The sequence below is a fragment of the Pempheris klunzingeri genome, chromosome 4, assembly GCF_042242105.1.
Source record: "Pempheris klunzingeri isolate RE-2024b chromosome 4, fPemKlu1.hap1, whole genome shotgun sequence".
Lineage (NCBI taxonomy): Eukaryota > Metazoa > Chordata > Actinopteri > Acropomatiformes > Pempheridae > Pempheris > Pempheris klunzingeri.
Genome location: NC_092015.1, coordinates 5,900,549 through 5,914,403, shown reverse-complemented (window position 1 = coordinate 5,914,403; position 13,855 = coordinate 5,900,549). Strand labels below are relative to the sequence as shown.

The 13,855-nt window shown below is 40.0% G+C and overlaps 1 protein-coding gene across 1 annotated transcript in view; it reads left to right on the top strand.

Annotated features, from left to right (window-relative positions):
- The first annotated feature begins 13,198 nt into the window (after positions 1-13,198).
- The window catches only part of tenm4 (teneurin transmembrane protein 4), a 111,593-nt gene continuing 110,936 nt past the window's right edge, over positions 13,199-13,855 (top strand). The window contains exon 1 of the mRNA XM_070828739.1: positions 13,199-13,421. Within this exon, the coding sequence (XP_070684840.1) occupies positions 13,199-13,421 (223 nt within the window). The remainder of the gene's footprint in view (positions 13,422-13,855) is intronic.

The window sequence follows — 13,855 nt, the reverse complement described above, 5'->3', positions numbered from 1 at the left end:
ATGAGTGTGTTTCAGTCAGTTTCACGTGAGACGGCACAGGGAAGAGAGACAAGTGGAAACTCCAGCATTCTCTCCTGCTGTCAAGGAGAGGTGAACTAACCTCCAATGAGGATTTGAAGGAAACCCCTTCTTGTTTCCAAACTTGTTAAACACAGAGATGGTGTTAACATGCTTTGTTCCAGCACTACTGCACAACCCCCACCTCCACACACACACACACACACACACACACAACACACACACACCCCTCCTCCACTACCATATCCAAACACCCCCCCTTTTCGAAGTTGAGTAAACCTGCAGAGAAGCAGCGGAGGGAGCTTGGCCCTGATTTCAGTGCAGTGGAGGAGCCAGGGGGCCCAAGGGACACTCAGGTTACCAGCATCGAATCCTGCAGTATTAGCAGGGCACAGTGAAATAACAGCCTGCCATCTGGAACCTATGCTAAAGCCATCCTAGCCTTGCAGCGTTCAATCACAGTGACCTCAATTAAGTGTTATTTGTTCAGTATTTTTATTCACTTCTTCCTTTGCCTCCAGATCTCTGTGTCACGTGTAGTAATGTATGCCCTAATGCACTGTGTCAGATCCAGAGCAAAGGCTAGAGTTTAGGTTTCCTTACCAGGTCCTCTACTCACTATGAGCTTTGCCATTAAACTTTAAGCAAGTCCTCTTTAGAGGTTTCAGGAGAGAGCACCTTAAGTGCAGGGGGATAAAGCTGGTCTTTGTGTTGGAGAGATGCTGCTTGGTATGCAGGGTTAAGAGTGGGTGTTTTTTGGTGAGGCTTCATGCTCATGACTCAGTGCAGTCTTTCTTGACCCCACTTAAACAGGAGACAATGAGCACACGTGAGCAGGTCGTCCCTCTTTTGAACCTTGGTGCTCGACACTTTCTCCGCTAGTAAGGGAAGATTTTACCATGCTGTTCATTGTCAGGGTACTATTAGAAAGCTTTCTTTGGAACAGCTAAGTTAAATGCGGTTAATACCCTCTAAACCATCAGTTAAAAGAGGTTATAATATTAGTAGATGTAGAATTAATTAATATGAAGATCGACTTTCCTTTCATTCATTGACATTTTGTGCAGCGCTCCTGATCTTTGTCGTTCCTCCAGTTGCACTATATTAACTTTTCCAAATCACAGCTTTTTTGTTTTTATTTTATTTATTTTTAACTCGAGACTGAAATTAGATTTGATTTGGACTTCATTTGAAAGGTTTTCTTACTAACTGAATACAAAATTAACTTAGTAAAGTTGAAAACTGATTTAATTCATCCATATTTTGTATTTTCTGGAAAAATCATTAGAACATTCTGTTTTGTTTTATATATCTAATTGGTACTAGACTGGTGATTTGGTTTTTTACATTCATTTGTCTTACTTGAATCAGACCACTGACTATTGTGGATTTGACTCTGAATAAATCTTCTCTACATGTGAATTTGGTATTTGTGTATCTTAAACATGACTTGGGAAAGAAGCAAAGCTGCTCTGATATGAATTTAAAATGCTGCTGTCCTGGGTACTCAAACTGTGAATGGTCTCAGTGGCTACATTAAGCCTGCAGTTATTACACTTTCAAAAAAGTCAATTTTAATGGCAGCTCCATCCCACTTAACTCCTCACAAATTGGATGTGGTCTTGCATGGCAGTGTTCTTCCAGCAATGGTTGGATTCCTTACAAGCTGCCGAGGTTTGCAGCACGTTAAGGGACATGCCCACAGGAATGCTTCCTTCCAGCAGATTTCATCCTTTGATGATGTGGATGCAATTGGGAGCATTATCTCTTAATCGGGCTCTATTCTGACTTTTCAGCATGTGGGGAATTAGTCTCAGAAAGTATTTAAGTAGGATGGAGCTGTGATACAACTGTGTTAGAAAAGTGTCATGCAATGTCTAATTGCCTGGAAAAAAAAACAGTGAAATATCAAAATGAGTTAATTTAAAAAAACAAGGTAAAACAGAAGCAAGCTGTGTTGAGAAACATGACATGTCTCGCATTTGTATTTTAATTCAGTAGCTCACAGTAAGTGATACCCACACTCTCCTGTTTTCATCGCTTCCATTTCTCGTGTTTTGTTCCTAACTGATCCTTCTAGTTGGTATCATTCATGGGAGGTTGTGTCAGATGAGTGGATAATTAGGACAAACTGTTTCTTAAAATGCAAGATTCATTCATACATAAATGAATAAAAAAATCATAGAAAGCAGGATTTACAAGGTACATTTTAAATTTCTTGAAATCAGAGAGAATCAACAAAAAATGTGCAGAAAACACTAAACTGCACATAATGTAGCTGCAGCCTAGGTTGACTGGTGACTGAATCCTCTGCGCATGAAACAATGTCATAAATTAGAATTTTTACATTGCAGCAACTACCAACATTATGCATAACTTTTCAGTAAGGTTTTATCATTCAGATTTCATAGTTTTCTGCTTTTTAGGTTTCACTTATAAAAATTTCACTGTGGCTCCAGAGGTCTACTTTCTTCTTGATGGAGGCGAAATATGCAAAAAGTGGGGGAAAAAAGGAAAGATGAAGCTTAGGGGGAAGAAATGAAGCCACTATCCTCATGGCAGGGAGATAAAGTAGAAGGGATTATGAGTAGTGTAGTCCATACAAGTTTTAGCCCAGAAGAAAATAGGCATTTTTGTCCTGATGTGGTTGCACACGTTATGTTTGTCTCCATTTTATTGTTTATTTTTTCTAAGGATGAGTGTAGATTTTAACTAGTGAAGTCCATCACCTGCGCCAAAGCTCAAAAGAAGTGAGTAACACTATGAGCCTTTCTCTTATCTGTATTTACCTTTTGTGATAAGTAAGCACTGGTCAAAAATTGCTCGGTGCTGTGTGCCACACTGTCAGCATGTCACAGTGCTGGTTGGGTGCCAAAGATGCCAAAGAGATACAGGCTGCACGACTGGCATTTTGAATCCTCTACTAAATATCCTCTGCTATCAGTGACAGGCATCAACAGGAGAGTGTGCTTTTAATGGCCGTAGACATGTCTCAGAGGAATTGCCAAACAGGTGACACAGGGAGCAGTGCGGGTGGCCTTTGAGCATGCTGTCATGTCATAGTGCTTTCTGTTTGCACAGATTTTCTGAGTGAAGCACAGGGCATTGTGACTACTCCAACACAGAAGATGTGTTAACAGTGTGTAAGCCAGCGGGCACAAAACCTCCATAAATCAAAATGCTCTCACTCTCAACAATGTTGCATTTCTTAACCAAAATGTGCATTTTATATTTTAAAAGTAGTAATAAAAACCTACCTTGCTACATTTTAAATACACGTACAATAGCTTTAAAATATCAATTGTCCCCTAGCTCATGATGTTAGCATATACCAAACAAGAATTTCAGCTCTGAAAGCAGTTTACCCCGTATCCATTTAGTTAATAGATCCATTAAGCAGCATGGCGCGAGTGGAGTGCGGCTGCTGTGTGGAGCGCAGGATGACGTGTTAATTCTCGGTAATTTATTACCCTGGGTGTCGCTGGGCAAGGAGCTCCTGACAGATCCTGTCTCACTGGGGATTGTCCTCCGCCAGGCTTCCACGGGCATCGCCCGCTTAGCAGAGACTCCAGCGTGTGGTGCTCGTATCCGCTGATGCAAGTATGATGTAAAACCCTTAGTGCAGGAAAACAACAGTGAGGATGCACATAGCATGGCATTAAATCAGACTGACTGTCTTTGAAGGTAGGAGGCTAAAAGCACACCTGTGGAGGGGGAGATGGTAATCAAATTTCCCCCCGGTGTTATGGGCACTTGCTGGCTCTCATATGGTTTTTATTTATGGAAGTATCCTTTTCTGTCTAGAGCCGGGCCCTGATTAGATCATGGATGCTGATTGTGGCCTAGAGCTGTGGTGATCAATCCTAATTTACTTGGAGAATTAAATTTATATATAGGAGGATGCTGTGCTCTGCCCTGATAGATGAAAGGGCATTTCCCTCTTATGCATCAACAATCAAGATGACAGAAAAAAACAGATATCTTTGATTTTGTTTTGTTCTGTGCTTTCATCACGTAATATGGGGCTTTCACAGCACAATAAAAGCTGCATTAAATACTGATAGTAGATCAGCCAGAAAAAGAAATTGCAAAGGCGTTTTTGCATGAGAGCTTTTTTTTTTTTTCTCTACGAGCCTCAGCACTGTCTAATGTTCAGCCATTGGGATCAGGGAGTGCAGACCTCTGGTGCCTTAGAGGCAGAGGAAGAGGATTGTGCAGGTCAACACAGTACTGCCAAGCTCCCCGTCAGCCATTTCATGTCATAATCAGTTAGGGGCAAATCAGCATACACCAACTCTCAGTGCCCCAGGAAAATCCTCTCAGGATTCTTGTCTGCACTGTAGCACTGAAAGGATGGCAAAATGAATTTCATTCTTTGTGCTCTACAAAAGGGCTTTTAAAAAAAAATGTGATGTTGTGATGCTCCTTTTTCAGCTCCAGAAAACAAGCAATGTGTGTTTACAGTAGGCCACTGCAGCAGCCACGCCTTCTAGACATAGCATCTTTCAGCCGGTGCTGTCATCCAGTCGATGATGAAGCTACAGAGTGATTAGCCCCACCCAGAGGCTGCTGAGATGGGAGATGTGGGAGGTGTGTGGTTGTCAAAGCGGGGTTTGTGGAGATGACTCAGTTCGGCACTTAAAGTAAGATCATTACCATGCAGGAACCCTCCGTATGGCTTTGCTGTGTGAGCTGATTTTTTTTACTGTTGATATTGAACAGCCGCTCGTTTTATTGTCTCTAACAACACAGTTGTGCTTGCTGCTTGTTGTGCACCAGGCTCTCACGTGGTTCTCATGTTCGTATCTTCTCAAGCCTGCCATGTTAGCTGATTCATTTTCTTCAGCCCAGCTAAGATGTAAATTATTGCTGTTGCGAGGAAACTTAATCAGTCCAGTTTATGTGATTGACTGACAATTTTACTTGACTTGAATACAGTGCTTCTTACTATATGGAAGTTTTCTTTGATTGGTGGGGGATCATTATGTTGTATTCACTTGCTTGTGTACATTTAGTGTATATAAATGTAGTGTAGGCCTGCTGTGTTTCTTGCATCTCTGATCACTTCACACAACAGCCAACCCAACACTGAAACAGGAACTAAATTTAACTGTGAACTCAACAGATAATAAGATACTATACATAGTATGATATTTTTCACAGAAGGGCCAAATGTCTCTGAAAAATCCAGCAAAGATATATAAGGAAAGGAGAGTTCTCCTGAAGTTGAAACTCCTGCCGATGACGGCGCTGATTGGTGATTGGAAGACCTTGCTAAGCCTCTGATTTTTGCAGTGCACTTCATTGCGGTGAACCTACATGAGTTATGTATCATGAAGAAATCTCAGGACCCCCATTGTGAGTGTATTGTAATTGGTATCCAGCAGTATGACAGTACTATTTCACACATCTTTGAGTTCTTCCACTTCGGGCTGCTCCTTAAGAGTGACACAGTGGCTGTTTATTGGCCTTGTCTTCATAACCTGGGACAAAGCAGCGTGGGGGGGTTTCCAATGGGCAGTTTGATGGTGGGATCCATGGAGGTCTGTGACTTTGGTCAAATGTGTTTATTAGCTGATCTTATTACGGACATCTCTAAATACAGCTTTTACTGGAGCTACAATGCCTTAAGGACACATTCGCTTGTGGAGGGATGCCTTTGATAGCGTGCTGCACTGTGAACACTGACTGCAGTCCTACAGAAATGGAAGTGATTTGCATAGTTATCTGCATATTGAGCAGGGACGTGAAATCCAGACACAAGTGGTCACTCGAGACGCATTCGAGACAAATTCTGATGCCATGCGTCAACTGTAATCTGGCTCGACTCAATTGAAACAATGTCTGGATTTACTGAGCTGTATCTGTCTGATTTGGTGAAGCTGTTTCTTTTTTGTCCTCTACATCTTTGCTCTATTTTTCAGATTATTCCACGATTTATTTCGGACTTTCTTTGAACTGATGCGTGTTTACTAAATGTTAGGTAAATTGTTAAATAAATTATTACAGAATCACGGACACTTACATCACTTTGGTACACGATGAAACATAATTTATGCACCATATTTAAATGCTGTAACCTGCAGGATCATTTGTGGCATTAAGGTGATAACAGCAACGACTCATTTTGTAAATGTTTGATTTTCCAAGAAACTGCACACATTTAATTTTACTATTTGAATACAATGTCTGTACCATGGAAGTTTTTTATTTTGTACTTGTACTTATCAGTCTTTTAAATTATCTTGGCAGCCAACTGTCAGCGTTTAATGGAAAAGTAATAAACCGCAAGGGGGAAAAAACAATAAACATTAGCTTTGACCTCATTCTGGATCTCCTGTTAAGAGGCAATATCAATTGCATGAATACTTGTGAGGCCAATGCAAAACAGGTCTGTACAGTACAACCAGTTATTTTATAATGAGAACAAGGCAAGCGACATGTCATAAAGCTACGGCTATATTAAGCACTAGAAAGGTAAAAGATTTTATTTGAGTTGCTAAGCCAAATGGAAGTGGCAATATCACAATAAAACACAATGTGCATAAAAATCTAGGAATCACAGTTAACATGAAGCTTTGTTGGAGCTGTGCAAAATTATTATTAAAATGTAAGCTACAGTACGATATCTGAAAATGAAGACGTAAAGCACAAGCCACACAGGTTGTAGGTCACTAGTTTGCCAGCAAATCCGTTTCTAGAAATAAGAGAGAAATGTTACCTGTAATTGCTACTTGTGTGTAGAGTGTGAAACCACAGGTACACAAATCAGGTGTGTCTACAGAAGCGCATTAATAATTATTTAACCAGTGACAAATCTGAATAGTTCTCAAGTTGAGTTCCTGATGTGATCAACAATATAACTGCGAATTTGTTCAGATTGATGTCTCTCAGGAAAATACTATTATTACTACTGATTAATTGTCTGCTAAAATTTCTTCAGAAGGCTAAATTCTACATTTAGAAATTTAATCAGCTGTTCAAAACCACCGTTGCTAAATAGTAGAGGACCTCCAGTAACCAGTAGCTGCCAGACTGAATGTCTCGTGAATGATCTGTTGCATGTGTTGCTGTTAGTTATGCTAACTGATCGTGGAGCAGACGTCAACATGAAGCATGTGAAAGAGTGTGAAACAATCTACGTGCTGTTATGACACTGTCTTATAATTATGTTGGCCTTTTCCTACCCCCGCCACCCCAAATGTCGGTTGGTTATAGAACCAAAACCAACTTTTTACACTCAACTTTAGCAGCAACTAGCAACACAGATTTATTTTTATCTGCTAAGACTCTGAGATATGTGTGATTTCTGCCTCCACCCCAAATACACTGGCAGTAAATGGACTTTTGTTTGTTGACCTTTCTGTTTGATGGATCACCAGTTTTCAAAGCAACCATACCTTAGATAGAAAGTAGTTCCAATGAAAACTGTTGACGGCAAGGTCTGTCAGTTATTCAGATTAATGGGGAGTGCTGCTTCTGGAAAGATGATGCTTTTAATTTTTTTTTTTTCATTAAAATTTTCAATGCTGTGAGCACCAGAAATTAAATTCCATCCACCTCCATGGTATTAGCAGTAGTGGCTATAATCTCAGAAGCAAATATCTCAAAACCTGGCAGATGAAATGGACATGCAGTGATAAAGTGTTATTGTTCAAAGCATTGTCTTTTTGCAGCATTTCAGTCCCACAGACCTTCCTCAGGCTGCAGCAGCAAAATTCGTTCAGTAGCAAGTTTACAGTAAGTTGATTATTGCTTAGCTTGTATTAGGTTTAGTTTCGCTGCAGGCCATATTATAAATCAAACTCAGGTCCAGCCTTTGCAGAGTAATGAGCTTTAATCGAAGACTAATGAGAGACGGGTCACCACCAGGGTGACCTCTGCACTCACCAGCCATGCTTGGGAACAGAAGCACTTCAGCCCAGTGGAGAGGTCCTCTTTTAAACCTGCATGAATTTCACAAGTATTTATTGTCTCAGTAGTTTCTCAGGGCTATTGTGAACCATATGAGTCCAGATTACTTACTTACTTACTGCAGTGGCAAGCCAGCAAAACACACATATGCAGTGTGTTGTGGTTTAGCAGCAATATTGATAAATGAATAAGTGGACGTTTCAGCCTTACATAGCACTGCTAACATTTTGCTGTAGTTGGCCAAGGTTAGGGATGTACATCAATGCACAAAGTGAATAAATAGACTGCTTCTTCCTGTTATTTACCACGCTGGGTTAAAGGCATTATTCCATTGCCTGCACCCTCTGTCAGGAGTAAACCTTGAATTGCTTAGAGTGATTAGTAGCAGGGAGCGTGCTGCAGCAGCGGTCCCAGGCTACTTTTGTTTATGTTAAGGCTTTTACGCATTCTGTTTTATTCGCTGGCGGGGCTCGCTTTTGATCCCCCACCACCTTGCCCCCTCCCCTCCCATCCCCATCCTGCATTAGCACTACAGAATTCAGATCTGTTTGGCAAGCCATTCAGCCCTCATCTCATCTACCCAAGTCTTTTTCCTCCATTGAAAACACACCTTTCTGTTGACCGAGGAGGCTTTTCAATAGAGCCCAGGCATGTGAAAGATTTCCAGAATAGAAGTAAGTGGTGCCTGTATGGAGCTTTGCTTGCTCTCAATGGACCTTGTAGACAATGTTCTTGATATCTGCCCAAATTTCCTCTCTGTTGCGCTACAGGCTGCTTTTGTGTATGTTTGTCTGCAGTGTTGAAGGCTAACTTTCACTAATCCTTTGACTACGTGACAAGGTTAGATTAAAAAAACAAAACAGAAATAAACCAACCAATATATTTTAAAAAAACTCATGTGTACAATAATTGGTAGAAAAACACACAGAAAATATAAATTGTGATTTTGGTTGGATTCTTAGAGGGTGTTGATGTCCACACCTTAATGATATAGTATTAGTTTGGTCTCCCTAAACTGAATAGTTATAAATATTTAGCTCATGCACAATGTATCAGCATTTGTCTAAAAATGTCATCACTAATCAGTATCACATTATGTCTCAGTCTTAGTGGTAGTAATTAGTAATAATAGTAAGTAATTAAGTGATTTCACAGACAAGTAATCTGTAATCATTTTATACTCCAAGGGATTTGCCAAACATGGTGAATGTGTGTTACATTGTCTGCTTTGTGTGTTGCGTAAGAATGTTACCGGTTAGTCTTGGAATCTGCATGGAAAATCTATGGCATGTAAAGAGCAGCAAGCGGTTAATTATCATGGAAAACGGGGTTGTGTGCACAGTGAAGACTAGATTCATGTGTAGCAACACTGAATAGCAATTCTCAGCACACTACTAATTGTTTGATGGATAGTACAGAGCTATTTGCATTTATATTGTCCCCCAAATACCTCCCACGTATTTGGATCCCATATTTAACTAACTGCTGACACTGGAGCAATGGCCACAATGATCTGCTCCTCAAAAAGTGTTTTCACGCAGCAGGTGGTTTGTTTTATGGGTCAGTTTGACAGATTTCGTTAGAGGCTACCTTCACATTGAGGAAGCCGAAGCTGAAGCTACAAAGTTTGCTGCATACTAGAATTTTTACAGCTTTTCTTACAGTTTTTTCTTTAGAGTGACTTGGTTTTGGGGGAAGTTCTGAGTATCCAGAATTAATTGAACACAATCAGAAAAATACTCAACATCATCCCCAGTTTTGGGAGAGGTTATGCATGGATGGACTCAAAGTGCACAACGTTTTTTACAGCAAGTATGAATAATAGGACTCAGAACTCTATTTTCTTTCATTGTAAGTTGAATTACTTTGGGTTTGGGACTGTTGGATAAAACGAACATGCTACAAACTAGATTTTGAATTTCACTTCTGTAAATACTTTGAATGCATGTTAAAGAGCTGTGCTACTGCTGAACTGGGGGTATCTAAAGATCTATAGTGACAAATAGGGAATAATTGTCTGAGTTGAAAGTGCCAGAACCCTTGAACAGATGGACATAACTGGCCAGCCTGTGGTTGATTTTTTTTGATCCAAATGGTACTTAAGTGTGTTTGTTTGTGGTTGATGGCTGTGATGGTTACTTTCCCTCTGACAGTGGCACCACTTAAAGTTTTTCACTGCAGCTCGTATATTAAAATGGCTTTAATCTTTGGTCAGAAGTGATTAAATCATACACACTGCATGAGAAATCAGCTGTCAATACTGGACAGACACTATGGTATGATGATAACTTTTCTCAGGTGACAGTTTACATTGTCACACATAGGCTGTGTTCCTAAGGTTGTTAAGCTCTTCAGGGAAATATATTTTGTTAATTGATCTCATTGATGGAAATGTTTGAGTCTGCCGTCACTCCCTCCATATACACATTTCAACTCACAACAAGGATCATGTGCCACATCACTGAATGTGATGACTTCAGTCGACGTCTGTTCATTGCTCCCTGCAGCACGTCTCCACAGAACCACATTATCACCCTGCTTACAGCTGCTATACATCTGCTTTACACCCAGAGACAAACCTGACTCTCCCCTGGTCTATTGCAGACAATGAAAAATGTAGAGTGTGCAATTGTTTTAAAGGGGAAAACAGACCATCCATCATTTCTTTTGTCTATCCAGAGAGACCTCAATTGATTTTGGATCATTGCATAGATATGCAGTTAGCTTCTTTTTGGCACTGCTCAAGCTCTGCAACTCAGGCTTTAGAGGAACATTGTCTTTGAAATAAAAGCATGTGATTGTTATCTTCATTTCAGAGGTTTCAGTCCATGGCAGTCATTTTCTCTGGTCTTTGTAAATAACTTTTCTGAGTCTTTGTGAATGTACCCTCATTAACCTTCTCCTTCAGTGTTTCAAGCTACTTCCTTCAGTCGCTCGCGTCGTATGAGATGATAATACTTTAAAAATAGTCTTCTTATCTCTTCTTACTTCTGTTTCTTATTAAGTGTTGAGACATTTGGTTAAATAAAACCTTCTGTTTATTATCTTCACGTACCAGTACGCTAAAATAATACCACAGTGGCATTTTCTTTGTTTTGGCTTCTTCTCCCAGGATTTAGACCTAGACAGATGAACAAGTACAACAGCTTTGCTCTCTGGCGCTGAAGCACAATGATAATGCCAGATGTAGCCTATTTATGAAGAACAGCACTGTTTAGTTTTACAGTATGCTTTGTGTGAAAACTCTGACAGCTGCACTCAAGGTGGATATATTTCCAGAACCAACATTTGCATCCCATATCATCTGTCATTGAGTATGGCCTGTTGCTTCTTTGAAAAATCCTCTGTTTCCCATGGCCTCAAAGGTACATCTCATTGCATACCAGCCGATTAATAATGAGGAGGAAGGGCTGTACAGAAGAGAGATGGACAAAGCACTGAGTCCAGCTCTTTGGAAACAAAAACAATGCACTTTACAGGACATTCTTGAAACTTTCGAAAGCTGCTTGTTCTCCGCTCTCTCACATTTGCATAGCATCAAGGATCTTGAGCAAAAAGGTAAAAATTAGCAACCCACACAAGCTGCATCTGAAATCTTGGGAGCAGCTGAAGTGCTCTCTGCGGCTGCAGAGTGGGGGCATTTTCTTCCCCCCATGTGGCGGAGGTCCTGGTATTGAGGCCCCAAGTCATTAATCACCAGGATCTTTTCAGCTGTCAATACATACAAAAAGAAACCCCCAAGCCCAAGAATGGTGTCTTCAATAAAGCGTTTTTCTTTTTCAAGCAGGGGCAAATATAGTTCACTAGGGATTATTGTTTACTGTTCTGTCCGGCACAAATCTCATACAGTATTCATAAAGAGCTTATCTTGTGGAAAAATCCTTGTCTGAACAACAGAGGCATATTGTCAGTAAAAACTCCCAGATTTGCCAAGAGTAGTTTTTATCTCTTTTACAAAGAGCTGTGTTCTTTTATTCAGTGACTTGCATCCCATTTGCCAATAGTAAAATACTTTTTAAAGTGTGGGGGCAAGTAATATAGGAGTAGAGTCCTGCAGCTTGAATGATAAGGTTTTTTGAGCTCATGATATATAATTATGGATAAATCATCATCACAGTGCATTTGCAAGAAGCAGGAAAATATATTATGTGGCTGCAATATCTGGCTCGCTGATTCCCTTGAAATTATCGGTAATTGAGCTTCAAAGTAAATAGTGACCAAGCCTTTAATCGAGTTTATATCCACATTGACATTTGTTAATCCAACTCAATATCTTTAAACTATGTGGCTGCTTAGAATGAGCTGTTGGAAAAGCATTATCAGGTAACTGCTGTAATATTACATATTAATTTAGATCATGTTGCACTAAAACAGCAAAGTCTTATTGATTTTTTTTCTTTCTCTCTTTTTTATTGTCTGTTTTTACCTTTTTAACCATTTACCGTTTCATGAGAAAATAAGTAAAGAGCAGTCATGTTTGAATGTAGTTACTTTAAAGCATGCCTTTTGATTTTACTTCTATATTTTGTCCTTCAAGGCAAGAATATAAAATTCGGCACATGGCTGAATGCTAAGATCTCCCTCTCTCTATTGATCTTACACTCTGTGTGCTATTTGACAGTTGGGGTTTTATGTTTCAGATTTTAATCATCTCTGCTCGTTCAGCGTAGTCCTAGATTTGTTTGGCTCCTCAGTTTTCAACTGGTGATGATTTGTTACTTATAAACAACACAATTCATGGAAGGACACCTGCCATTTTTGCAGATGCTGGAGGCCCAGCATTTCTATATAGCACATAAAATAGAATATTTGTGGGAGACTTGCACTGTAAACTTTATAGGTGCAAGATTTGTTGTGCCATATTTTATTAAATCTAATCCTGGTGGCTCTTCATGCTCTCCCTGTGTGTGCTGAGCCATGCATACACTGCTGTTTCGAAATGTGCATTTGCATTTTATTTATTTCCACACTTGCTTGGTTAAGTTTGTGTGTGCGTGTGTGTGGTTTGATAGTAGATAGTAGATCAACTGTGCTTATGTTGTTTATATAAGCATATATAAGATGATACTTCTTAATCATGTTGCAAGTAATTATATGCTTGATGATGCATCATGAACATATTCCATTTAATAATCAATACTGCTGTCCAAGGCATCTATTCATACCTAAAACATCTGTTATTTTCTTTATTTTTCTCCACAGAATCACTCAAACTAAACCGGCATTGGAACCCACATTTGATGTTGAAAATAGAGTGGAGGCAGCCATGGAAGTGAAGGAACGTAGACCCTACCGCTCACTCACTGCCCGGCAGGACACAGAGCGCCGCTACACCAGCTCCTCAGCAGACAGCGAGGATGGCAAACCCAACCCCAAATCCTATAGCTCCAGCGAAACACTCAAGGCCTTCGACCATGACTCAAGGATGGCCTACGGGAGCCGTGTCAAGGAAATGGTCCATCACGAAGTGGATGAGTTCAGCCGGCAAGGTTAGCCTTAGCTGTGCCAATATAAGAAATACAGTCTTATTATGTCAATAGAAGTGATTGTCATTGATATCACTATAGTTAATCTATTAGTTTATCAGCAGTGCATAATACCATGAAAATGCCTGTCATTAGGTTAAGGACACGTTACTGCTGTACTCAATAAATGCATCATTGCTTTTTAATGAGGAGTCTCTTGGTAATTCACATCCAGTCACCGTAGAGGTCACTCCACATTGTTTGACTATCAACAGAGGTGGCCAGGGATTGAACTTACCATGCCAGTGTTAAAAACTGCATGAAAGCATAAGTTTGCCCGCTCATTCACATGTATTATTGATCATCGAAGTTCAAGTCAGATGTGATGTCGCTGTTGACGTTGCCTTAAATCCAACCGAAGCATTGGTCTGCAACTTTCCTCCAAAATGTTAATTTTT